General features: G+C 40.8%; 1 protein-coding gene across 1 annotated transcript in view; it reads right to left on the bottom strand.

The window, feature by feature from the left end:
• MROH2B (maestro heat like repeat family member 2B) overlaps nt 1–27,659 on the bottom strand; it is a 67,473-nt gene that overhangs the window by 12,700 nt on the left and 27,114 nt on the right. Inside the window, 13 exon segments of the mRNA XM_060146295.1 lie at nt 1,295–1,447; nt 4,238–4,335; nt 6,376–6,496; nt 6,819–6,908; nt 7,167–7,262; nt 7,358–7,499; nt 12,401–12,474; nt 12,685–12,804; nt 13,532–13,558; nt 15,876–15,897; nt 15,899–16,026; nt 16,577–16,684; nt 19,226–19,342. Coding sequence (XP_060002278.1) covers nt 1,295–1,447; nt 4,238–4,335; nt 6,376–6,496; nt 6,819–6,908; nt 7,167–7,262; nt 7,358–7,499; nt 12,401–12,474; nt 12,685–12,804; nt 13,532–13,558; nt 15,876–15,897; nt 15,899–16,026; nt 16,577–16,684; nt 19,226–19,342 — 1,296 coding nt within the window.

Below are 27,659 nucleotides of genomic sequence, written 5' to 3' on the forward strand. Positions count from 1 at the left end.
AGCATGGTAGAGGCAAATGTGGAAAAGGTTTATGGAATAGGAGAATGGTCCAGTTTGGAGCAAAGAAAGAACGAAGGTGATAAAAGGAAGATAACTTGATAGGAAAGATGAAGCCAGGTGCTAAAGGGCATTGAGGGCCACCTTTCTGAGTTTGGGTGTTAATCTGTGTGCAGTGGGGAATGATATTACACATCTGGCTTTTGACATGGGCAAGGGCATGTCTCCATGCTAAAGAACATTTGCTTCTAGTGGAAATTTTTTCCGCTTACTTTGGATAGACACTTTTAGGTAAATATAATATTTTCTCAGAATTATAATTCCTTAATCATAAATATCCTGCAAACATGAATACCACACAGTCCCATTTCAGTGATTTTTGGAGAGGATTTAGGTCCCTCTTATAAGCCTTTACTTAGTGTGTGAACAACTTCCCCTTTTATGCTAAACACACAAATACATGGACATTCCAAATCTATTAACCTTTGATTCTCTCATGACTGGCCCAGGGCCTGCCACGTAGTATGTACTCAATGAATGATTTTGAAAAAAGCTGATTGGACAGTAATTAGCACAGAGGTCATTTCTAAAAGCCATGCTTTGGAAAAATTTTAAATTTAGGGTGGTTGATTCTGGGCTATGGGGACCATAACTTCCTCCTCCTGTTCCCCTTGGAAAGCCTTTATTGAGTTAAAGATTCTTTTCCTCCTCAATCTCTGAACTGCTGGTGTTCTGTTTCTGACTTTAAGAGAGAGAACAGAGTATCTCCGTTTGGAGCTCTTAACCAGGCTTCCTGAATTTAAATCCTGTTCTCTCTGCTGTCCAGTTGGTAGGAGGGACTGAGACTTTTCTTTCAGTCAATTCCCCAATGACAGCCTTCTTTACCAGAAAATACCTAAGGGGTGTTCAAGAGCAGCTCGCAGAGTGGCAGTGGGATTAGAAAATTCTCTTGGCCCTCAGTGGCCATCTTAAAGGCATTCGTTTACAAGGTCACGCTCATCCTTGCAGACCTCACAACCCAGTTTTCCATGATCCACATGCCCCTGACCAGAGAGTGGCAGTCTGTAAAGTTCTTATCATCACAGACTAGAGAAGCAATTGAGTGCCTAGACAGGCACTCAGTGTGAGCCTGGCTGTCCACACGCAACTTGGGTCTCTGTTGAGGCCTCTTGAGGCCGTGCGCACTCCCGCCTGTGGCCCATCAGAGGACCAACTGAGAAGTGGCGACCTGCTTCTGGTATTGGCATTTCAGAAGTGTTAGAATTCCGCTCAGTTGTCAGCTTGGCTCTTGGTTCACCTGATCTTCTAAAGCAGCTCCCTGCTCCTTCAGGGCAGCGATCATCCAGATGCCACATGCCTTTGTACACGTGGGGTTGAGGCTCTCCAGACCGTCCGGGGTTTCCCCCAGGAACATGAGCATTTCTTCACTTGGAATGAGTCTACTGACAATCTGAGAATGAACCAGAAAGACTCATGTCATCAGCCACCTCACTTCATATCTGGACACCTATTCTTGGTTTTAGGATAATAGAAACCACTGGGATTTCCACAAAGTTAGCATGTGACTGGGGCCATAGAAACCAGAGAGAATACTAAAATAGGACATAGACACCACCTTTCAACTTTAAGTAAACTTCCCTTGATCTCTTGATCATTTCATTATTTATTAAATTTCAGGCCTGCCAAGGCAATTTCCTCTCCAAACATGAAGTTACATCATACCCCATAAAGGAAAAATAATGCATAATGTTTATATGCCATTTGATATGTTGTAAAGTACTTTCACATACATTTCATGTATCATAGAATTAAGTCTTGTGTCTGCCAAAGAATAGCTAGGCTTGAAAATTCAGGAAATCTATCACTGTGTACTAAGTGCTGTGCTGAATACCCGGTGCCTCACAGCATCCATACAGAGGGTGAATTCTTCTTATTATTTTTAACATCTTTATTGGAGTATAATTGCTTTACAATGCTTTGTTTCTGCTGTATAACAAAGTGAATCAGCAGCTATACATATACATATATCCCCATATCTCCTCCCTCTTGCGTCTCCCTCCCTCCCACCCTCCCTATCCCACCCCTCTAGGTAGTCACAAAGCACCGAGCTGATCTACCTGTGCTATGCGGCTGCTTCCCACTAGCTGTTTTACATTCGGTAGTGTATATATGTCCATGCCACTCTCTCACTTCATCCCAGCTTACCCTTCCCCCTCCCCGTGTCCTTAAGTCCATTCTCTACGTCTGTGTCTTTATTCCTGTCCTGCCCCTAGGTTCTTCAGAACCTTTTTGGTTTTTTTTAGATTCCATATATATGTGTTAGCATATGGTATTTGTTTTTCTCTTTCTGACTTACTTCACACAGAGGGTGAATTATTATGAACGCTGTCTTTTGCTTTTGCATGTTTCAAGATCAAGAGTAGTCAATAACAAGTGAAGAAAAGAAAAACTTTGCAATTTTGGTCTCTAAACAAGAACTACACACAATGTTTGGTTGTATATGTCTCTCCGTGTGTATGAATGAAAAGGCAGGCAGGGGAGGTGAAAAGTTAGAAGTTTGAGTAAAGTCCAGGAGCATTATCTGGGGCTTTAGCCAAGCAAGATGGTCATGATTATGAGTTTGTGTGTATGAAAACATTCCTGTTCACAACCGACTTCCTCCAGTATTAAATGGCCCGATGATGTTTGGTAGAACCATCTTTGAGAGGAAATGAGTTCCTTTTCACGAGTAGTTGCATATCCCAGCCGGTTTCTGAGTTACCATGGCTCCAAGATCAAGGCCTAGACTCGTGCCTCTGTTCTGTATAACACGAAATGCCTGCCTGGGTCCAAGCTCAACAGTTATGTTTTTTTTTTCATATTGGGATGGATATTGGCTTAGGAAGAAAGGAAGAAAGGGAATTCATGTTTTCGAGCACCTCTCATGCATCAGACACTTTCTTAGGCATTTGATATATGCTCCCTCCCTGTCCCCCACGGGCTTGTCTCCTATGTCCTCATCACCTTCTCATCCCCGCTGCTGCCTCCTTAGTCCAGGCCACCTAATCTCATATGTAGATTCTTACAGTTTCCTTCAAACTAACCTCACTAGTTTCAGTCTTGCCAGCCTATAGTTTAGTCTAACATGGCAGCCCGATGACCCTTCAGAAAATATAAGTCCAATCACATTCCTCCTCGCAGAACCACCACTAGCCCATAAGGAGCTTTTGCAAATTAGGAAAAGTGCCCTGTTCTCGAGAGAGTTCTCTGTTATTGTCACAGTGACTGAGTTTGTTGGACCCTTTACTGCCCTCTGTGGGTAACTGCCATAATACACATATAAACCTATAATGTCCACGTTAGGAATGATGCTGCCTCACACAAGGGTGCCCTTGTACATTTCACAGCTGCCACAGTGTACCTAGTGGTCTTGACTCTTCTGTTCAAAACCCTCTGCTGGCTTTTGATTCCAATTGGAATAAAAGCCAAGATCCTTAACAAGTCCTGGAAGGCACTTCAGTCAGCTCTGGGCTGTCTCTTGGATCTCATGACCCACTTCTTTCTCCACCTCAGGGCCTTTGCACATGCTGTTTCCATCTGCCTGGAATGTTCTTTTCTAGATGTCTTCATGGTTCTCCCTTTCAGAGAGGTCTTCCTAGGGGATCACCCCTCCCGTACTCTTTATTCCCTTCCTTGATTTTATTTTTCTCAGTTGTCACTACCTGACATCATATTTATCTGGCTGCTCCATCTACTAGGATGCAAGCTCAATGAGGGCAGGCGTTCCTATCCTTAGAGCCTAGAAAAAAGTGTGGCATGTGGTAGGTGCACAGGGCATATTAGGCGAATGAATAAATGAATGACTTGATAGACCAGTCCTCACAACAGCTCTGAGAGGGAGGTTATGCATTTTTTTTTTTAAGATGAGACTGATCACCCAGTGCACACACTTCAAGCAGTGCACACGGAGTGCGTCTGATCGACCCCAAAGTCCTGTTCCTTCCATTTCACCCCACTGCCTCCCTCACCCTGGAGAGGGCCACTTGGTTCCCCAGGTTTCCCAGAGTATGAAATGATCAGTAGCAGGTGTTGCCTGTGCACATGGACCCAGAGTTAATAAATGAGTGGACAAAGGTCTTTCATTCAGCTAGAATGGCTAGGCTGTTGCCCTCCTGGGTAGCGGGGTGTACACAGCTGACTCATGTGGAAATCAACCCGGAATCATCCTTACATCCCTTGGCCAGTCGTCCATATCTTTCACCTTTGCTATTTTGGAGGAAATCTTGATCTGGACCTGCACATCATCACATTGCAGCCCTTCCTGCAAATCCTGTAGTCTTTCCACTTCCAGGCGAATGCCTACAATCAACGAAGGGTGGCATAGGAGTTCAAAGAGCTGATAGGGGTTGAAGAAGCTGTCTGTATTTTGATGTGACACTAATTCAGCTGCTGGATGCCTTTAACAAACCCACTGAAGCCTGTCTGATTAGATGGTGAGCATAAGATCAAACACTGATTGAGTAGTTTCTGCATGCCAGCAGCATGCTAAATACTCTGCATGTAATGATCTCATTGCTCCTAAAAATGATCTGAGGTTATTTGCAGTTGAGAAAGCTGAGGCAGAGAGGTGTAAAGCCATTTGGCTGGATCACGCAGTTAGTAAAGATAGGAGAGCTGGAACCTGAACCCTGGTCTGACACCAATGCCCAGGCTCTTACTCCTCTGCTATACTGCTGTCTCTGTTGGAGCTCCATTCTGCACTGAGCCACTTTGGAGGAAATGGTAAGGCAACCATTGTAATAGGAACATCAGCAACTGTGTTAAGTGACTGTTGATATCAATTTGTAAATGCAGACCTAAACGGTAATGATATTCTGTTTGTTGTTTGAATGGAGTATAGTAATTGTGGAAACGCACACCTGAACCACTCTGGAAGGCAGCCTAGCCAATGGGCAGACGACCTGGGCTCAAAGTCCAGCTCCACTGCTTTCAATTGTCCAAGCAACTGGTAAATTTCTTAACCTCAGATCCCTCATCTGCTTTAACAGCTGACTGAATAACACCCATGAGTATTAAATGGGTATTTAATTTAGTATCACACTAGTTACTTCTATCTAGTAAAAAAACAATAATCATCATCATTTTTCTCTCTCTCTACCATATTTATTTGGTCAACCAAGAAAAAGAGTTACCGTGAATAATGAAGTATGGGATTTCTTGTTAACAAAGAATATTTAAGGACCTGAACTTTGCATGTTTCAGGAAAATAAGGGACACTAAAGGGAGAATGGGTAGAACAATAATAGAATTCTAATTCCTTTCTTCCTGTGAGGCCCCTCTCTGGCACATTTCTTCTCTTATTAAAATGGTCCTTTAGTTCTCACTTCCTTAATTCATTTTTTTTTTCCTGGCTTTGGTAAAAGCATATACCCTTCATGAATTATCTTCCCATATCCCAAGGGACTGTCCCTTGACTGTCCCATAGCCCAAGAAACCTGTTCGGGCTCTGTTGAATAGTTTGGCCTTTTTGACTGACTCTACCCTCTGCCCCCAACCAAATTCCACCTTTTGGCTCAAAAGCTTTTGCACAGCAAACCTAACAGACTTTTCTTATGCGAATCTTAGAATTATAATATCTCTGTGCTTCCAGCATCAGAACAGTGCCTGACACATGAAAAGTCATTCAAGAAATGTTTGCCGAGTACCTAAGAGTGAGGAGCCGAGGGTGGGCATGAGCTGCAGTCAACCTGGCTGAGTGTTCCTGGCTGCACCTGGTCTGCAGAGAACTGTGCATACGATGCAGGGCCCAGCTCGGCCAAACACCTGCTTATTTAACCTGGATTTAATCAGGAAGCCCTGAGTGTTGGTTTCAGCCTGAGACTGATGTTTAAAAATTCCTTATATTTCCTGACATTGACAGTTACTCACGTGTCCTGGCAGAGCAGACAGAGGTCCTGCTATGCAAGCTGGAAAAACCTCCACAAAGTTATCTCTCTTAGGAAACTCTGAAACGCACTTTAGCACCATAATAATAGTGCAATTTCCTCTGGAAGAAAGCCGTGTGATAGAGAAAGCTTTGCTAATATGCCCAATTGCTGTGTGATTTAAATCAGACTCTCTCAAAACATTTTACCTGCTTTAATGACTCTTTATCATGCTCTGGTGGTGTTATCTTTATTTTAAAAAACCAGAAAGCAGAGCCACTGAGGAAAAAGGATCTAAAAGAGAGACAAATTGTGTGACATAATTAAGGTATCAGAACTCAGAAATGGCTGAACTGGGGGAGGAGAAAGAGAGAGAGAGGAGGAAGGAGAGAGATAGATGGACGAGGAGAAAAGCTGAGAACAAAAGAAAACAGGTATCTTCTCTGCATCTGTGAGTTTCACATCCTTCCCTCACCTTTTATGCAGAACAGACTAATAGCCGAGCTAGCAGCCGCCTGGCGGATGGAGGGCAGGGTGTCACAGGAGTGAGGAACCAGGAGGCCGAGGAGTGAGCCGATTTTAAAGTTCTCTGGTGCCTGCGGGACAAAGGGGGACCCCAAGGGGACGGGGTGGCTTGACGATGTCCCAGGATAGTCTCAACGCTGGATATTAAGTCCCTTGTTCCTTCCGTGCAGGCCCTTAGAATAGAATGGACTCTTGGACTTTAAGGGCAGTGGTCAAGTAAGTGAGCAAGCGAGCAAAGATGCTCTGGGTTAGGACAGACCTCGCTGGTGGTTCTCCGGAAAGACCCCACCCGGGACTGGAGAACCGTCACGCACGAGTTTTGGATTCCAGCGGCCTCAGGGGTCCCTGCTGTTAGCAGGCAATGCCATCCATCCATTTTAGGGACTTCCTTACCTCACTATCGTTTGTCAGCACTTTCGTGGTGATCTGGAAGGCTCTTTCCCTTTCCCACTCTTTTTGTGAAACAAGCCACATTCGGAGAAGCTGTTGGTCAGAAAGTAAAAGTCTTTCCTTAGTATCCTCGTATTCATTCGCTCTCGTTCTCTGGCTCTCGCTCTGCCTCCTCTGGAACAGGGTGCTGGCCTCCCCACAAACCCTTTTTAAGTGGGCTGGCCCTACCTGGTGGGCCACGTGGGTCGGGCTGGACGAGTCCCTGTGACGAGGATGAGGCAGAGTTTGGAGGGTGCCTTGGAGCACCGATTAGGGACTATGGGAGTCAGTTTGAGCAGTGGCCCTACTCACGTTGACCATTTCTTGACAGTCCTCTGCTTTCACGTTATCCCACATCATGGTCCTCAGCAGCTTCCCCAGAGCATCCATGGATCGTTCGTAGAGAAACTGAAATCAAAGTGAGTGTGAGGGTCAGGCCGAGGGGAGCAAGTTCATTCATTCTACTCCACTCTGCACTCCCCTCGGGCCTCGCCCTCTCATACATGAATGTGCTCCGTGTCCTTGTCTGTCTTGCCCTCATTTTTGAGTTTTTCCAGAGGTGGAAGGGGCAGCAGCTTCCGGATGTTCTCCTCAAGAATATTAAGATGGTCATTCAGTGAGAGCTGAGGTTTCAGTTTACTGAAACGAGAACCACGGGGAGGAGTGGATATTATGTTGACAAACAAAACATAACCCAGTAGAATGCCCAAGAACTGCCAGTCTGAAGGGGCTGAAGGGGTCAGGTACATTTCTGATGGGCTGGGATGTTGAGGGAGGTGGTGATGGAAGTAGAGAGAGATTGGGGACATAGAACCAGACTGTAGCGGTGGGCATAGTCCACACGCTTCAGGTCTAATTTATTAGAGTGATAAACAAACCATCACTTGCTTTGCATTACTTTACCCTTTACTATATGATCTAACATTAATCTACTTGTTTTCTTCAGCACTTGACTGTGTGTGCGTGTGTGTGTGTGTGTGTGTGTGATAGAGAGAGAGAGAGAGAGAGAGAGAGATTGATTCTAAGTTTGGAGCAGTGAGTTTTATAAATTTCATATGTCCTCTCATGTTATATGTAATGTCACACATACTATAGGTTCTTATAAATGCACAAGTGAATAAATGATAATGGAATCTTCCTTCTTTTGTTCCTTTCTTTCCTTCCTCTCTCTCTTTCTTTCTTTCTGACATATACTATAGACATTACGAGGATATAAACAAACCTGGACATAACTTGGAAAAATGTAAATGTTCAATAAACATGAGAAACTCCATTTGTTATTAAATAAGTGTAAATTAAGACAATACAATACCACTTGTCAGCAACCAAATTAACAAAGAAGTTAAAAATGATGACACTGTCAGAGAAAGGTGAAATTGGTTCTCTCACTGGAGAGTAAAAGTCAGTAACAGCTGGGACAACTCTATTGAAAGTGTTAAATGTGTTGATAGATGCTGAACAATCTTCTCATCCTTACCGTCTGGCTGGCTGTTTAAAAAACTCAACTTATTGAGCTATAATTTATGCACAACCGCTGCATCCATTAAAGTGTGCAATCAAATGGGTTTTATACTCATGGAACCACCACTATAATCAATATAGAACATTGCTATCATCCCCCAGTTTTTCCTCATGCTTCTTTGCAGCTCGTCTCTTCCTCTACCCTGGCCCAAGGCAACGACTGATTTGCTTTCTGCCATTAGAGATTAGTTTGCAAGTTCTACAGGTGTCCTGTCCATGTGAGGATAGCCATTAGCAACATGTGGCTATTGAACACTTGAGTTGTGGCTGGTTTGATTTAAAATAGGCTGTAATTGTAAAACACACTGGATTTTGAAGATTTAGTATGAAAATCATGTAAATTATCTTATTCTTTATTTTAAATACTTGAAATAATATACTGAATATATTAGATTAAAATTAATTATTAAAATTAATTTAACTTGTTTCTTTTTACACGTTTAAAAGTGGCTACTAGAAAATTTTAACTGACATATGTAACTTGTATTATACTTTATTTCTACTTGACAATACTGTTCTGGAGCCTGGTTAATTCTTAATTGATCTTCAAGATTTATTTGCACTTTCTTTAAACCTCCCTCATCTTTGTAAACATGGCAACTTGTGCCTTCCCTTATTTTGCTTCTTATCGAGTTTTAGAGAAATTATGTGAATGTGTTTTGCATTTATTTCCCCTAGTTGACTAAAACTCCTTCAGAGCAAGGCCGTATTTTGTTCAACATTGTCCTTTTAGAACCTAGCTCAGTGTCTGATACATGGATGCAAGTCAATAATATTTATTGAAACGAATTGTCAACTTTTATAATTAGAAGTTCAGAGAACACTTTTTGCACAAGGGTGTTCACCAAAGTATTACTTATAGTTTTTAAAAACAAGAAATAATTAAATGTAGCAATAGGAGGTTGATTAATAATTAAATGTAACAATATGAGGCATATCTATGTACCAAGATATTAGGCAGCCATTAAAAATGATGTTTGTTACCTCAACATAATAAATGCCACATATGAAAAGCCTACAGCTAACATCATGCACAATGGTGAAAGACTGAAAACTTTCCCTCTAAGATCAGGAACAAGACAAAGATGCCACTTCTATTTAACATAATACTGGAAGTTCCAGCCAGAGCAATTAGATAAGAAAAATAAATAAAAGGCATCCAGATTGGAAAGGTGAAGTAAATTATCTCTGTCTGCAGATGACATGATCTTATACATAGAGAATCCTAAAGAATCTACAAAAAATATTAAAACTAATAAGCAAATTCATCAAAGTTGCAGAATACAGGGACTTCCCTGGTGGCTCAGTGGTTAAGCATCCTCCTGCCAATGCAGGGGACAAGGGTTCAAGCCCTGGTCCGGGAAGATCCCACGTGCCGTGGAGCAACTAAGCCTGTGTGCCACAACTACTGAGCCTGTGCTTTAGGGCCTGAGTGCCACAACTACTGAGCCCACGTGCTGCAACTATTGAAGCCTATGTGCCTAGAGCCCGTTCTCCACAACAAGAGAAGCCACCGCGGTGAGAAACCCGTATACCACAACAAAGAATAGCCGCTGCTTGATGCAACTAGAGAAAGCCCATGCACAGCAACAAAGACCCAACGCAGCCTCAAAAAAAAAAAGTTGCGGAATACAAAATCAACACACAAAAATCAGTTGCATTTTTATACACTTAAACAATGAATCATCAAAAAAAGAAATTAACAGTTCCATTTACAATAGCATCAGAAAGAATAAAATACTTAGGAATAACCAAGAAGGTGAAAGACTTGTACACTGAAAACCACAAAATGTTGCTGAAGGAAATTAAAGAAGACACAAATAAAGAGAAAGACATTCCATGTCCTTGGATTTGAGTATTTATTATTGTTAAGATGTCCATACAAAGCAGTCTACAGATTTAATGGAGTTCCTATCAGAATCCCAATGACACTTTTTGAAGAAATAGAAAAATCCATCCTAAAACTCATGTGGAATCTCAAGTGACCCCAAGTATCCAAAACAATCTTGAAAAAGAACAAAGTTGGAGATCTCACACTTCCTGGTTTCAAAACTTATTACACGACCACAGCAATCAAACCAGTATAGTATTGGCATAAATAAACAGACATACAGACCAATGGAATACAATAGAGATCCCAGAAATAAACTCTAGTATATATGGTCAGATGATTTCCAACAAGGGTTCCAAGACCATTCAGAGGGGAATGATATTGGATTTGGAAATGATTTCTTGGATATGACACTAAAAGCACAGATGATGAAAGTACAAATAGACAAATGGGCCTACCTCAAAATTAAAAACTTCTGTGCATCAAGAACACAATTTAGAGTAAAAGACAACCTATGGAATGAGAGAAGATATTTGCAAATCATATATCTAATAAGGGGTTAATAACCTTATAGAGAATAGAAAGAATATAAAATATATAAATAACTCCTACAACTCAGCAACAACAAAAAGAAAGAACCAAAAAAAAGGGACAAAGGATTGAACAGACATTTTTCCAAAGAAGATATACAAATAGGCAATAAGGCTATGAAAAGAGGCTGGAAGTCATTAATCATTAGGGAACGGCAACTCAAAGCCACAATGAGATACCATCTCATACCCATTAGGATGGCTACTGTAAAAACAAACAAACAGAAAATAACAAAGTGATGGCAAGGATACAGAAAAATTAGAACCCTTGTGCACTGATGGTGGGAATGTAAAATAGTGTCACTGCCAGAGAAAACAGTATGGTGGTTACTCTAAAGATAAAAATAGGCTTGACATATGATCCAACAGGCCCACTTATGGGTATATACCCCAAATAATTAAAAGCAGGGTCTGGAAGAAATATCTGTGCACCCATGTTCATAGTAGCGTTATTTACAATAGCCAAAATGTGAAAAACACCCATCAGATGAACGTCCAACAGATGAATGGATTAACAAAATATGGTATACACATAGAATGGAATATTGTTCAGCCTTAAAAAAGGAGTGATATTCTGATTCACGCTACAACATGGATGGACCCTGAAGACATTGTTCTAAGGGAACTAAGCCAGGTGTCAAAAGATAAATACTGTATGATGCCACTTACATGAGTTACCTAAAGTATAAAATTCACAGAGACAGAAAGTAGAATGGTAGCTGCCAGAGCTGGTGGAAGGAGGGAATGAAGAGTTGTTTAATGGGTACAGAGCTTCAGTTTTGCAAGATGAAAAGAGTTCTGGAGATTGCTTTGCACGACAATGTAAAAGTACTTAACACACTGAACTGTACACTTAAAAATGGCTCAGATGATAAACATGTATACTTTACCACAATCAAAAATTTAAAAAATTAATAAAAAACGACTGATGTCTGTGAAGAGTTGGTAATAACATTGGAATATGTAAGATGAGGTGAGAAAAAAAAAACAGGATAAAAAAATCATATGCAGAGTAGAATCTCAACTCTGTAACCAACATGGAAGACTAGAAATAAAGACCTGGAAATATACCAAAATGTTGATAATAAGGGGGGGAGGATTGGGATGATTTTTATCATTTTTAAAAACTTTCTATAGTTTCCAGGTTTTAACAGTGAACTTCTATTTCTTTTACTGCAGGGGAAAAATACTATTTTAAAAAGTGCTTAAAATTATTATCTTCTTCAGGCTTATTGCTGCTAACCAAACTAGGGTGTGATTAAGAGTTTCATATATTTCTAATGGGACGATTAAAATTTGCCTACAGGCCAAGATAAATTATTTTTGCACAGAAGTTTCAGTCCTCATATATCAATAAGTCTGACTCTTGTAAGCAGCTCCGCTAGTCCCTGTGAGTCAACAAATGATCAGGCTCTCAGTCAATTCTGTCACTCTGGAAAGAGAAAAAGCCCCCATTTGAAATAACCTATTGATGAACTGTGTTCATGTTTGATCGGTGCACTAGAGTCTGCACCGATCGATAAGTCAGTTGATCAGAATGAGGATATGGGGGAGGAAATATTTTTTCAATGAGAACAAACAAAAAATTCTCTACCTGAGGTATCTATCTGATGGCGATTAAGACTTTCCACCGAACAGGGCTAGCCAAGGAATCCAGGGGCTCATCCCTGATGAAGTCCTGCAACACAGACAAGGAGGTAAACTGTCTCAGGAAGGACCAGGGGAGTTTCTAGACACAAAGAGGTGGAAACCTCATCGGACCGTTGGGCACCCTCAGGCGGAAATACGCCCAAGGTCTGTTCTTCGGGACCGGCAAGTTTTACCCATTACCTGCACTCTTGGTAATGAACTTCTCAGGGTTTTGCCCATGTCCTCCCTGCACACTCACCAGCATGTAACTCAGCAGCACCTCCTTGTAGGAAAACTTGAACTTCTCATCCTCAGCATCTTGGACAGCAATGCCAGTTTCCGTGATACTTCTTATAAAACTCATCTGCAGATCCATGTCCTAAAGCAGAATGACTCACAGTGCAAGCCAGGGTCTTAGGCACCACACCCGGCTCTACAAATAGGGTTGAAATATGTGCCCAAACAGGAGTGACACTCTGCTCCTTTTGCCATCTCCACCTTAGTCTCGGATCCAAGTTGCAGGGAAGTTGAGAAACTAAGGTCAATCTCCAGCCCCTCCAGCTCCCATCATAAACTGAGGTTTCTCTAGAGCAGTGGCTTTCAGACATTTTTGATCAGAAATCAAAATAGGAAACAGTTTACGATTCTACCCAGTACTTACATGCACAATATAGTGAATATATATATATAAAATACATAACTGAAATAAAAGTTTTATGATATTTATTATTGCTATGTGCAATGTACTCTTCTATTTCTCTTTTATTTCATTACAAACATTTTGCTGGTTTTGATCTATTAGATATATTAAATTGATTTCATGATCTACGGGTGGTTTACAACCCACAGTTCTAAGAACACTGTTCTAGTTTACAGTCTAACTTCCAAACCACCTAGAACCAAATACAGCTCCTTATTCTGTCTTAAATTAGGTTCAGGGTTCCTGGCTTCAGAACTGGATTAATTAGTTATATTTTGGGATCTTTTCCTGTGGAATCAAATCAAGAGAACATTTATGCTTACTGTACTTCCAGGGAGCATAATTTGTATTCAAATATATTTATACTCAAACACAGGTATTCAAATATATCACATATGCTGCATACCTTGTTCATCACAGCCATGCCCAGAACCTGAAAAAAATCAAAGGCAGAAGCAGACACTAGAGCAGCAGTTAGAGTTCCCTCATCCCAACAAAAAGACCGACCCATCAACCTGAAGGACAACAGTGAAGCAGGATGCCGAGTCCTTCCAACTGGTGGGAGCTGTTGCCTCCCTCCCCCAGTTTCAAAGGGAGACCCTGTACACTGGTAGATTCTTTGCCCTGGGTGAATCATGACTAAACTACAGAAAGCAGCATAAAGATGTCAAGCCTTTGGGCTTCAGCCTTCTCATTTTAAAGAGGCTCTATCAGACTTTGGTAACTTTGGTAAGAAAAAGGGTTTAAAGCTCTTGGCAGAAAAAGCGGTGAAAAGTTATAAAATGAAAGTTAATAGGGCAGCTGACTTTGGAATTGAGATATAGTTAGTTCTGCGACAACGCCTGTGTTGAAAATGCAAATTTTTTTCAACGAAATTGATACATGAGGGAATACTTTTAGCATATTCTGAATTTTGAGTTTGCTTATGAACAGTTTTGTCCGTGAGAGCAAAAAGGTGCAACAGTTGAACTGAGCCGCATAGGAAGACTTGTGCACATACCTCGAATATCCGTCAGCTGCCTTCGTTTACTGTGTGTGATGAGCTGCTCTCATTCAAGTCTGGCATTACAGCTGTTTGTCAGATTTCAGATAACCCTCTTTCCCACCACCATTTCATAGTAGCTCATAAATTGCACAGCTGACTTCAGGTGTTTTTCAAGGAAACGTGCCGTCATTTCTTGGTAGTATTTATATATTTCCTAAATGTTTTTTAAATTACTTTTGAAAATTTAATTCCGTTTTTTTTTAATGTGTCATTGATGGGGTTTTTTTGAATGTTGTTCCTCTCACCCCATTTCCCCCATAATCCCTGTGGTTTTTCTGGTACTATCTTGTGCAGATGTTGCCTTATAGCAGAACTGACCTCAAAGTGTCCAGTGATCTTTATCTGAAACATCTTTGTCTCTTTCCTTTTTTATTTTTATAATGATTTTCCTCAATGATGGACTAAATATTAATGTAACATAAAACGTCTTTGAAAATTTTGTTTTCAGTTCTCATCATTGCTTATCAAATTTTGGGTATGTCAGAATCACTTTTTGAGGAAGGTGTTAAAATTACAGATTCAGTGATCCATCCCTGAAGACTGATTCATTAGGGATCTCCATTTTTAACAGGCTTTCCAGGTAATTCTCATGCAGCTGAGGTGTGAGGATCACTGCCCTACATCCTTCCACTAGCATGTACCTATATCTACAATACCGTGAGCTCCCTATGAGTCCATTCTTCTCACCTACACACATGAATAAATGTCAAGAGCACAGATTTATCAAATAGGTGGTTTGTGGAGGACACAGAAGAGGAGATAAAGGAACATAGTGTACAATCCCTAACATCAAGGTGCTGTCAATCTAATGGGAGAAGCAGATGTGCAGGTAATCAACGAAAACCCCTAAACCTGGCTGTGAATAAGAATCATTCATAAACCTTTACAAAATACAAATGGCAGACCCCACCCCAGACTCACTGAGGCAACCTCCCTGGATAATGACTCTGGGAAGCCATATTTTCAACTTGATGGCTAGGTGGGTCTTAGGTGGCTAACTTGGTACTAATCAGCAAAGTGGTTGAACTGACAACCTGTAGAAAGCATTTTATTAAAGATACAAAAAGTGCTATGGGGGACAGAAATGATTGGATGAATTCCAACTCGGTTTTGTGGTTCCGAGGCAGAAGCATCCTTGGCATGTTGAGGAGTGTCAAGGATGGTCAGCGTGGCTGGGATGATGGTGGAGGGGGAAATTAGTACAACTTGAGGTGGATTGAGTAGATTGACAAGTGATGCATTTTATTCACTTAAAAATACATAAATGGCTCTTACTATTTGTGAGACACTCTTTTAGATGGCTTATAAGTATTACCCTATAAAAGGTTAAACAGCTACCATTAGCAGCTCATCAGAGACTATTACAGGGAAGTAATAAGCCAGCTGCCCTAAAGTAGTACAGGAGTCATTGCTTTAAGTTTAAATGAGGGTGAGATCATGGTGGGTACAACTGGTCTAGGAAGGCAATGCGGGAGTGGTGGGATGTGAACTGCCCAAGGTCTTAAGAAAGAAACAAATCACTCAACTCTGTTTCATAATAAAATGTTCTCTTTCCGTAAGTTCTCATCCTCCAAACATACTATACCATACCCTATCTTTCCTTTGGTCTGTGTCCTTTGAGCATGAAGATTTCCAAGAGCTGAGTCCCTCCAAGTTTTGGGAACCCCAGCCTTGGAAATCGAGGTGGCCCTGTGTTGGTTGTTACCTGAGAGCACTGGCCATAAAGAAACGGCTTGGGATACAATGTCTTGATCAAGCCTGGAGAGGAGCTGCCTCTTGGGAGCATGGAGGGCCACGGCTCCATAGATTACCATGACATCAGTCTTGGTCAGGCTGTTTTTCCCAGAGAAACTACCCTGAAGAGGAGGAAAGAGAGACATAAAAAATATGACTGAAGGAGTTTCTTTTTCTCTCATATTTTTTCTTAATTCTGTGGGCCACTAGGGAGTTAAGAAATGGGACTGAGATTATTACAATTAGTCTAAAGCTGACACTCTTACCTATATAAATTTAAACACACAGGACGGTGTTGTGGATCTATCAGGCGTTAAGAGAGGTACCTGTGAGAAGGCTTGCATTAATTTTTACTCATTAAATTCTTCTCCTTTAGGGGAAGCAGAGTGTACACAATGGAAACTCTCCATGAGGCCTGAGCAGCTGGGACAAACCTAGGCACACACGGAGCTTCTTAGGGCCTCCCAGGTCAGCGTTAGTGACAGAAAGTGGAGGAGACTTGTTACCTAGCTGGTCATTCTTCAGGGCCTGGGTTCGGACAGTTCTGACCTGGAATAAAGACCTGGGGACGGGAGCAAGTATAATATGGAGAAAGGATATTCACTGAAGCAGTCAGTGTCATTTGCCTTTGCAATGACCAAGGGCTTTGGAGGAGCAAATTCTTCTTTTTACCTTGCATCGATTCATGAAAAACTTTTCCCGATCTTGGAATGTTTTAAGAACTTTTAAAACAATTTCAAAGTGGTTCTTGGCACAGTATACTACGATACATGTTATTCCCTAAAATTAGAAGATAGGACATTTTGAGTTTATTCATCTATTCAACAAATATATACTGAGCACCCATTATGTGTCAGGAACTCTTCTAGGTGCAGGGGATACAGGATTGAACAAAACACATCAAACTCCCCAACCTTTTGAGTGTGCAGCCAGGGGAAGTGACGGGGAAGTGACTGAGAAGTGACATAAAGTGAACACATAAATTTGGTAAGCATGTAAATGTAAATGTATAGTATGTCAGAAGGTGATAAGTGCTTTGGAGATAAGAAAAGCAAAAAAAAAAAGAGTAAAAGCTGCACACTGGGGGGAGTTGGCAATATAAATAGGGTGCCCAGAGAAGGCCTCAATACAAGGGTGACATGGAGAAGAGTCCTGAAATAAGCAAGAGACTGAGCCATTGGACTACCTGGGAAGCAGAATTCTAAACAGATGGAGTAAGTGCAAAGGCCCTGAGGTCCACCGAGGAGGGCAGAAGGAACAATCAAGGGGAAGTGCAGGATGAGGTGAGAGAGGAAGTGGGGGTTGGTCTGAGTAGGGCCTTTCAGGCCACAGCCAGTCATTTGGATTTCTAATCTTAGACTAGTGGGAAGCCAGTGGAGGTTTTTTTGAGCTAGAGTTGACTGTCATTTCTATAGGATCCCTCTCCTGCTGAACGCTTACTATATCTCAAGTGGCTAAAATGTTGAAATCTGGTAGCTCCTGTTTCATGCTCTGTGGTCATATTCCCCCCTTGCCCACATTCTTCCCACCTCTCTTGCTCGAGGCTCACTTCACCACTGTACCTTCATGGCAGTTTGTTTATGAGTCCTGTTACATTTCATCTGATTGTATAACCCGGCTAGAACCACCATGACCACTGTCACCAAGGTCTCAACCAGCACTGTTCTTAGTCCTCAGATACCAGGCCACATACTCTCCATTGTCAGAAGATGCTTGGAAGAGATCTTTAAAGGCTTGTGGCCTGATGTCTCTGTGTTCCTTGGTCATGGCCTAAGATATAAACCTGTGTCTTTCAGTCTCTGGGTCCTGTCACGCCACAGTGCTCCGTGTTTCTCCTCTCCCAACCCATCTTCCTAATGTCTTAACTCCTTCCCCTACTTTTCCACCTATGTCCCACTGTCCTTCTATCATGTAAGTCTGGCAAAGCCCTGGATAAATCTGACCCCCCATTTGCCGATCACCTATCCCTACACGTCATCTGCAGGAGGCTACTGGAAAAAAAAGTGACCCCACGGAGAAAATAGGTGCCAGTAGAAGATGATTTCAACCCCCAGTGGGGCCCTCAAATCTGCACAGATGTCCTACATCTTTCCCTGAGTCCATTTTCCCTCTCCAGTTCCTCACAGTTGCAACCTCAGCTCTCTTCTCCTGAAACTGTTCACTAAGCACTCTCCATGAATAAGACTTTGAGAAGGGTTCTATTTTCCCTTATTTTACTTGGAAGAACCTGAGGGTTGTAGGTAGCATGTTGTAGAGGCAAGATTTGAATCCAGCTAGTCTGACATCAGAATCAGAGCTCAGGTGTCACCTGAGGGAGAGAGAGTCATGCTCGGGAGATGGAAGGCCAGCAGGCTCAGTGAGACTAAGAAAGTTACGCGTTAACACCTTACCCATCCAGAGGTCATTCACTAAGTGACTTGAGTGTGTGGGACACACTCAAGAACTTGAAGTAAAGTTAAGTAAAAGAGGAATTTGAGAAGCTCAAATGGATGTCACAAAGTTCATCTTTTAAAGTTTGTGAACCCCTCAGACGTTGAATGACGGCCATATTGTATGCTTATATCTGAAATAAACTGACATTGTTTCCTAGCCCAGAGCAGAACTAAAAGGGCAATTAGGATGGGAAAAATGGTGCTAGGAATAATGCCAATGAGAAATGTGATGACTGAATATCTGAGAAGGAACAGTTTCAAAAGTTCAGTAAGTCTAGTGGTTTCTAGCCATTTACGATGGGGAAAGGATCCTAAACATCTGAGAATTTCTGAGAAGAGTATATAACAAGACAGACTATGAAAATATATTTTTTACTAGCTGGTCTTTATTAGCCTTGCAGAGTTTTGTTTTTGTTTTTTTTTAAACAGACATTCTCCTTTTTCTTCCACATTCACATATGCTCTCCAGCTTAGGCTAGGGTAGGGAAGAGGCAAAAACACTTTGCAAAAGCTCTTCAGGTTATACTTATATTTTCTCTAGGTGGAAAACCAATCGTATATAAGCTTACTTTCAGCTTACAAGTTTAATGATTTTGATACTTACAATCATACTCTTAAGTTATAAAGCCAAGGTCAAAATATATTTAAAATACTCTTGTTAAGTGAGTGATTAAAATTCATTTTTCAATATTTTCACAAACCTGGTTAGATAATGAAGCACTGATATTTAAATAAGGAAGTTTCATTTTTCTGAAAAATTCTGTTGGACTCTCTTGAATGCATGGATAATTCTGAATGAGTAAGACATTAACATAAGAACTGTCAGAGGTTTTCCAGAAGGAATTCATTACCATTATCATGAGAGGAAATTGAAAGAAAGGGGTCCCACCTGGCGTTGATCCCCCAGGTGGTTGGGAGCAGCCAGAGCTTCCTTAATCTGTGAGCTTACAAAGTCTGTGTCTTGGCAGGATGCTAAGGTGGTTCCCAAGGCTTTCCAAAGAAATTTCTGGAAAACAAAGGACAAGCAACACAGTTAAAGGTTGGAAAGCAAGACTGATGAAAAATGGAAAGAGTTAAAACAGTCATTTGAAGAAAAGACATTGAGGTAACTTATGACTGCTTACTAACCATGTACTTTCCTATACTGTCTCTTCAAAGTGTCCCCCCCGCCCCGCCCCCCCGCCAAGGCTCTGTCCTCCACCTGTGTTCTTCTGCTCTCCTCTATGCCATGTGCTCCACCATCATAATACCTTTCACTCTACTGTAATTTTTAATTTTCTTATTTGTCTCTATGCTCAGAATTTCAGTTCTTGGTTGCAGAGGGTCTTATTGATTATTTCCAGTGGACAGTCACTGGTAGCTAATAAGTGCTCATTGCATTAACATGCTCAATAAAATTGGGTAATTTTGAAGATAATGTCATCAGATATTCTCAAACTCCACAGTATATTGACTTAGTTTATAGTTTAGGAGATTTAGAGTATAGTAATTTTGAAAATAATACTTTGTATGCTCTACTATTATCTCTCTCCCAGGAGTAGAGTGAGTTGTCCAGAAGTGCTGCCAGAATGGTATTAGGAGTGAAAAAGAAAATTCACATAGGAACTTTTGCATACGCATTGTGTCTTTAGTACGGAACTCTAAACTGGGGAGGGAAAGCACCCCATGGAGGAACACTGGAGGCGGAGCATGTGGGGAATCATTCTGTGGCTTCCATCTCCCTTACAGGTGGTGAGAATGTTGGATTCATTATGCCAGCCCTACCCTGGTTACTTCTGCAGTGTCGGGATGGAGAAAAGGCAAGTAGGAAAGTCGTGTCTTCCTGTCATCTTTTGTTAGAGGCCATGTATGATGTAGAGCTATGCCTGGAGGTGTGGGGCAGCCCCTCAGTGGCTTGTGTTTGAACAGTATAGCACACTCCTAGATGTAAATAGGTATATGAACATGTGTGTATATATAGCTATGTAATACCAGATTGGCATCTCTTTATTTAGACTGTCCATCTTGTTACACACAGGAGAGTAAAGTGGCCAGTTGGAAGTCCACTCTAAGGACCCTGCAGAGCTCCGATATGGAGTGGTCATTATTGATCAGAAAGGATGTATGGCACAGGAGGAAAGGAAAATCTAGTAGTAACAAATGAAGTTAAATTAGTACATTCAGGAGAAATTGTACGCATTAGTCTGACTTGGGATGAGGGGGGACCTAAGGTGATAAAACAGGTGGAAGAACTACCAGAGTAAGAGTAAAACCAGAGTAAGAATCTGACAAGGTAGCAGCCACTTCACTCTCGGTTGTCCAGGCAGAAGACCCCCATGATCATGGAATCATAATGAGGAAAACTGTCGACAGAACTGGAGTAAATATTAATTGGGGTCAAAGCTGCTAGAGTCTATTTAACTCCATCTTGGGAGAAGGACAGGAAAGAGTCTGGAAAAGTCTTGTGCTGAGAAAAAACTGATTTGATCAGGGGGAAATATGACTTACGTGTGAAGGGCTAGCTAGCCTTAGTGGCCCCCAGTACTGCTGATCTGTTGCTTCTCTGCTGAATTTGGTCAGGTTCAATGTATAGTGCATTCTTACTTGGGGACTTGGCTAGGAATCCCAGAAATCAGAAACCCAGAATTGGGGAAAAAATGTCATTGATTGCAAAAATAGCCATAACCTTTCTATCCCACCTCTATCCACGCCTCCCTGCTATGGGAGTTTGCAGCTCCTATCAAGACGACTCTATTTCTCCATTCCTTGCATCTGGGCTGGTCTTGTGACTTGCTTTTGTCAATGGAATTGGTAGAAGCAATAGTATGCCCCTTCTGAGCTTAGACCTCAGGAGATATTGCATACTTCATTGCCCCCACCATGAGAGCAAGCCTGGGCTAGCCTGCTGGAGGATGAGGGACTGCAAGTAGCAGAAAAAAGCTGTCCTAGTTAAGATCATCCCAGACCAGCCAATCCCCAGTGCACTGCAGTGAGGCTAGTTGAGATCAGAAGACTGCCCAGTTGAGCCCAACTCAAACTGTCAACTTGCAAAATTGTAAGCTAACTAGGTGCCTGTTATTTTAAGCCAGCAGGGGTAGTTTGTTATGCTTCTAAAGCTAGTTGGTACACTTACTTTACTGGTGTTAAGTGTAAAGGTTTAGAGCCATCTAAGCAGCTCATTGCTTGAATTGCTCTGCCTACTCATACAACCATTATCTTGGACTAATCTTGTGGGTTTGGAAGCTGTTGGATGAATGGTACTACCTGAGATGCACGAGGCTAGTTCGTGTATAAGAAGATGAGTCATTGCTCACCAAATTTTTCTGATGGGTGGGTCTGCAGGCTGGATAGACCAATTTGGAGAATCAGTACTCTGTACCAAATTAGAGAGTCAATCAGTGAGAGGAATTTTGAAAATTACATAGAAGAGTTAGAGGTTGCTAATAAAGAATTTGGGGGAAGAGACACTTAATACTGGGAACACTTAATGACTTAGGAAATGTTTTTTCAGAAAAAAAATTAGGAATACTATAACCACAATGATAACCACCATCTACTTTTTATTTTTTTAATTTTATTTATTTTTTATTTATTTATTTTTTAACATCTTTATTGGAGTATAATTGCTTTACAATGGTATGTTAGTTTCAGCTTCACAACAAAATGAATCAGTTATATATATACATATATTCCCATATCTCTTCCCGCTTGCGTCTCCCTCCCTCCCACCCTCCCTATCCCACCCCTCCAGGCGGTCACAAAGCACCGAGCTGATCTCCCTGTGCTATGCGGCTGCTTCCCACTAGCTAACTACCTTACTTTTGGTAGTGTATATATGTCCATGCCTCTTTATCGCTTTGTCACCGTTTACCCTTCCCCCTCCCCATAGCCTCAAGTCCATTCTCTAGTAAGTCTGTGTCTTTATTCCTGTTTCACCCCTAGGTTTTTCATGACATTTTTTTTTAAATTCCATATATATGTGTTAGCATGCGGTATTTGTCTCTCTCTTTCTGACTTACTTCACTCTGTATGACAGACTCTAGGTCTATCCACCTCATTACAAATAGCTCAATTTCGTCTCTTTTTATGGCTGAGTAATATTCCATTGTATATATGTGCCACATCTTCTTTATCCATTCATCCGATGATGGACACTTAGGTTGTTTCCATCTCTGGGCTATTGTAAATAGAGCTGCAATGAACATTTTGGTACATGACTCTTTTTGAATTATGGTTTTCTCAGGGTATATGCCCAGTAGTGGGATTGCTGGGTCCTATGGTAGTTCTATTTGTAGCTTTTTAAGGAACCTCCATACTGTTCTCCACAGTGGCTGTATCAATTTACATTCCCACCAACAGTGTAAGAGGGTTCCCTTTTCTCCACACCCTCTCCAGCATTTATTGTTTCTAGATTTTTTGATGATGGCCATTCTGACTGGTGTGAGATGATATCTCATTGTAGTTTTGATTTGCATTTCTCTCATGATTAGTGATGTTGAGCATTCTTTCATGTGTTTGTTGGCACTCTGTATATCTTCTTTGGAGAAATGTCTATTTAGGTCTTCTGCCCATTTTTGGATTGGGTTGTTTGGTTTTTTGTTATTAAGCTGCATGAGCTGCTTATAAATTTTGGAGATTAATCCTTTGTCCGTTGCTTCATTTGCAAATATTTTCTCCCATTCTGAGGGTTGTCTTTTGGTCTTCTTTATGGTTTCCTTTGCTGTGCAAAAGCTTTTAAGTTTCATTAGGTCCCATTTGTTTACTTTTGTTTTTATTTCCATTTCTCTAGGAGGTGGGTCAAAAAGGACCTTGCTGTGATTTATGTCATAGAGTGTTCTGCCTATGTTTTCCTCTAAGAGTTTGATAGTTTCTGGCCTTACATTTAGGTCTTTAATCCATTTTGAGCTTATTTTTGTGTATGGTGTTAGGGAGTGATCTAATCTCATACTTTTACATGTAGCTGTCCAGTTTTCCCAGCACCACTTATTGAATAGGCTGTCCTTTCTCCACTGTACATTTCTGCCTCCTTTGTCAAAGATAAGGTGACCATATGTGCATGGGTTTATCTCTGGGCTTTCTATCCTGTTCCATTGACCTATATTTCTGTTTTTGTGCCATTACCATACTGTCTTGATTACTGTAGCTTTGTAGTATACTCTGAAGTCAGGGAGCCTGATTCCTCCAGCTGCGTTTTTCTTTCTCAAGATTGCTTTGGCTATTCGGGGTCTTTTGTGATTCCATACAAATTGTGAAATTTTTTGTTCTAGTTCTGTGAAAAATGCCAGTGGTAGTTTGATAGGGATTGCATTGAATCTGTAGAATGCTTTGGGTAGTAGAGTCATTTTCAAAATGTTGATTCTTCCAATTCAAGAACATGGTATACCTCTCCATCTATTTGTATCATCTTTAATTTCTTTCATCAGTGTCTTATAATTTTCTGCATACAGATCTTTTGTCTCCTTAGGTAGGTTTATTCCTAGATATTTTATTCTTTTTGTTGCAATGGTAAATGGGAGTGTTTTCTTGATTTCACTTTCAGATTTTTCATCATTAGTATATAGGAATGCCAGAGATTTCTGTGCATTAATTTTGTATCCTGCCACTTTACCAAATTCATTGATTAGCTCTAGTAGTTTTCTGGTAGCATCTTTAGGGTTCTCTATGTATAGGATCATGTCATCTGCAAACAGTGACAGCTTTACTTCTTCTTTTCCGATTTGGATTCCTTTTATTTCCTTTTCTTCTCTGATTGCTGTGGCTAAAACTTCCAAAACTATGTTGAATAAGAGTGGTGAGAGTGGGCAACCTTGTCTTGTTCCTGATCTTAGTGGAAATGCTTTCAGTTTTTCACCATTGAGGATGATGTTTGCTGTGGGCTTGTCATATATGGCCTTTATTATGTTGAGGAAAGTTCCCTCTATGCCTACTTTCTGCAGGGTTTTTATCATAAATGGGTGTTGAATTTTGTCAAAAGCTTTCTCTGCATCTATTGAGATGATCATATGGTTTTTCTCCTTCAGTTTGTTAATATGGTTTATCACATTGATAGATTTGCGTATATTGAAGAATCCTTGCATTCCTGGAATAAACCCCACTTGATCATGGTGTATGATCCTTTTAATGTGCTGTTGGATTCTGTTTGCTAGTATTTTGTTGAGGATTTTTGCATCTATGTTCATCAGTGATATTGGCCTGTAGTTTTCTTTCTTTGTGACATCCTTGTCTGGTTTTGGTATCAAGGTGATGGTGGCCTCGTAGAAGGAGTTTGGGAGTTTTCCTCCCTCTGCTATATTTTGGAAGAGTTTCAGAAGGATAGGTGTTAGCTCTTCTCTAAATGTTTGATAGAATTCGCCTGTGAAGCCATCTGGTCCTGGGCTTTTCTTTGTTGGAAGATTTTTAATCACAGTTTCAATTTCAGTGCTTGTGATTGGTCTGTTCATATTTTCTATTTCTTCCTGATTCAGTCTTGGCAGGTTGTGCATTTCTAAGAATTTGTCCATTTCTTCCAGATTGTCCATTTTATTGGCATAGAGTTGCTTGTAGTAATCTCTCATGATCTCTTTTATTTCTGCAGTGTCAGTTGTTACCTCTCCTTTTTCATTTCTAATTCTATTGATTTGAGTCTTCTCCCTTTTTTTCTTGATGAGTCTGGCTAGTGGTTTATCTATTTTGTTTATCTTCTCAAAGAACCAGCTTTTAGTTTTATTGATCTTTGCTATTGTTTCCTTCATTTCTTTTTCATTTATTTCTGATCTGATTTTTATGATTTCTTTCCTTCTGCTAGCTTTGGGGTTTTTTTGTTCTTCTTTCTCCAATTGCTTGAGGTGCAAGGTTAGGTTGTTTATTCGAGATGTTTCCTGCTTCTTAAGGTGGGCTTGTATTGCTATAAACTTCCCCCTTAGAACTGCTTTTGCTGCATCCCACAGGTTTTGGGTCGTTGTGTCTCCATTGTCATTTGTTTCTAGGTATTTTTTGATTTCCTCTTTGATTTCTTCAGTGATCACTTCATTATTAAGTAGTGTATTGTTTAGCCTCCATGTGTTTGTATTTTTTACAGATCTTTTCCTGTAATTGATATCTAGTCTCATGGCGTTGTGGTCAGAAAAGATACTTGATACAATTTCAATTTTCTTAAATTTACCAAGGCTTGATTTGTGACCCAAGATATGATCTATCCTGGAGAATGTTCCATGAGCACTTGAGAAAAATGTGTATTCTGTTGTTTTTGGATGGAATGTCCTATAAATATCAATTAACTCCATCTCGTTTAATGTATCATTTAAAGCTTGTGTTTCCTTATTTATTTTCATTTTGGATGATCTGTCCATTGGTGAAAGTGGGGTGTTAAAGTCCCCTACTATGAATGTGTTATTGTCGATTTCCCCTTTTATGGTTGTCAGTATTTGCCTTATGTATTGAGGTGCACCTATGTTGGGTGCATAAATATTTACAATTGTTATATCTTCCTCTTGGATCGATCCCTTGATCATTATGTAGTGTCCTTCTTTGTCTCTTCTAATAGTCTTTGTTTTAAAGTCTATTTTGTCTGATATGAGAATTGCTACTCCAGCTTTCTTTTGGTTTCCATTTGCATGAAATACCTTTTTCCATCCCCTTACTTTCAGTCTGTATGTGTCTCTAGGTCTGAAGTGGGTCTCTTGTAGACAGCAAATATATGGGTCTTGTTTTTGTATCCATTCAGCCAATCTGTGTCTTTTGGTGGGAGCATTTAGTCCATTTACATTTAAGGTAATTATCGATATGTGTGTTCCTATTCCCATTTTCTTAATTGTTTTGGGTTCGTTATTGTAGGTCCTTTCCTTCTTTTGTGTTTCTTGCCTAGAGAAGTTCCTTTAGCAGTTGTTGTAGAGCTGGTTTGGTGGTGCTGAACTCTCTCAGCTTTTGCTTGTCTGTAAAGGTTTTAATTTCTCCATCAAATCTGAATGAGATCCTTGCTGGGTAGAGTAATCTTGGTTGCAGGTTTTTCTCCTTCATCACTTTCAATATGTCCTGCCACTCCCTTCTGGCTTGCAGAGTTTCTGCTGAAAGATCAGCTGTTAACCTTATGGGGATTCCCTTGTGTGTTATTTGTTGTTTTTCCCTTGCTGCTTTTAATATGTTTTCTTTGTATTTAATTTTTGACAGTTTGATTAATATGTGTCTTGGCATATTTCTCCTTGGATTTTTCCTGTATGGGACTCTCTGTGCTTCCTGGACTTGATTAACTATTTCCTTTCCCATATTAGGGAAGTTTTCAACTATAATCTCTTCAAATATTTTCTCAGTCCCTTTCTTTTTCTCTTCTTCTTCTGGAACCCCTATAATTCGAATGTTGGTGCGTTTAATGTTGTCCCAGAGGTCTCTGAGACTGTCCTCAGTTCTTTTCATTCTTTTTTCTTTTTTCTGCTCTGCAGTAGTTATTGCCACTATTTTATCTTCCAGGTCACTTATCCGTTCTTCTGCCTCAGTTATTCTGCTATTGATCCCATCTAGAGTACTTTTAATTTCATTTATTGTGTTGTTCATCGTTGCTTGTTTCATCTTTAGTTCTTCTAGGTCCTTGTTAACTGATTCTTGCAATTTGTCCATTCTATTGTCCATTCTATCTCCAAGATTTCGGATCAACCTTACTATCATTATTCTGAATTCTTTTTCAGGTAGACTGCCTATTTCCTCTTCCTTTGTTAGGTCTGGTGGGTTTTTATCTTGCTCCTTCATCTGCTGTGTGTTTTTCTGTCTTTTCATTTTGCTTATCTTACTGTGTTTGGGGTCTCCTTTTTTGCAGGCTGAAGGTTCGTAGTTCCTGTTGTTTTTTGTGTCTGTCCCCAGTGGCTAAGGTTGGTTCAGTGGGTTGTGTAGGCTTCCTGGTGGAGGGTACTAGTGCCTGTGTTCTGGTGGATGAGGCTGGATCTTGTCTTTCTGGTGGGCAGGTCCACGTCTGGTGGTGTGTTTTGGGGTGTCTGTAGACGTATTATGATTTTGGGCAGCCTCTCTGCTAATGGGTGGGGTTGTGTTCCTGTCTTGCTAGTTGTTTGGCATAGGATGTCCAGCACTGTAGCTTGCTGGTTGTTGAGTGAAGCTGGGTGCTGGCGTTGAGATGGAGATCTCTCCGAGATTTTTGCTTTTGATATTATGTGCAGCTGCGAGGCCTCTTGTGGACCAGTGTCCTGAAATTGGCTCTCCCACCTCAGAGGCACAGCACTGACTCCTGGCTGCAGCACCAAGAGCCTTTCATCCACAGGGCTCCTTAATTTGGGATGATTCGTTGTCTATTCAAGTATTCCACAGATGCAGGGTATATCAAGTTGATTGTGGAGCTTTAATCCGCTGCTTCTGAGCCTGTT

Source organism: Lagenorhynchus albirostris, chromosome 3 (genome assembly GCF_949774975.1).
Source record: "Lagenorhynchus albirostris chromosome 3, mLagAlb1.1, whole genome shotgun sequence".
NCBI classification, from domain to species: domain Eukaryota; kingdom Metazoa; phylum Chordata; class Mammalia; order Artiodactyla; family Delphinidae; genus Lagenorhynchus; species Lagenorhynchus albirostris.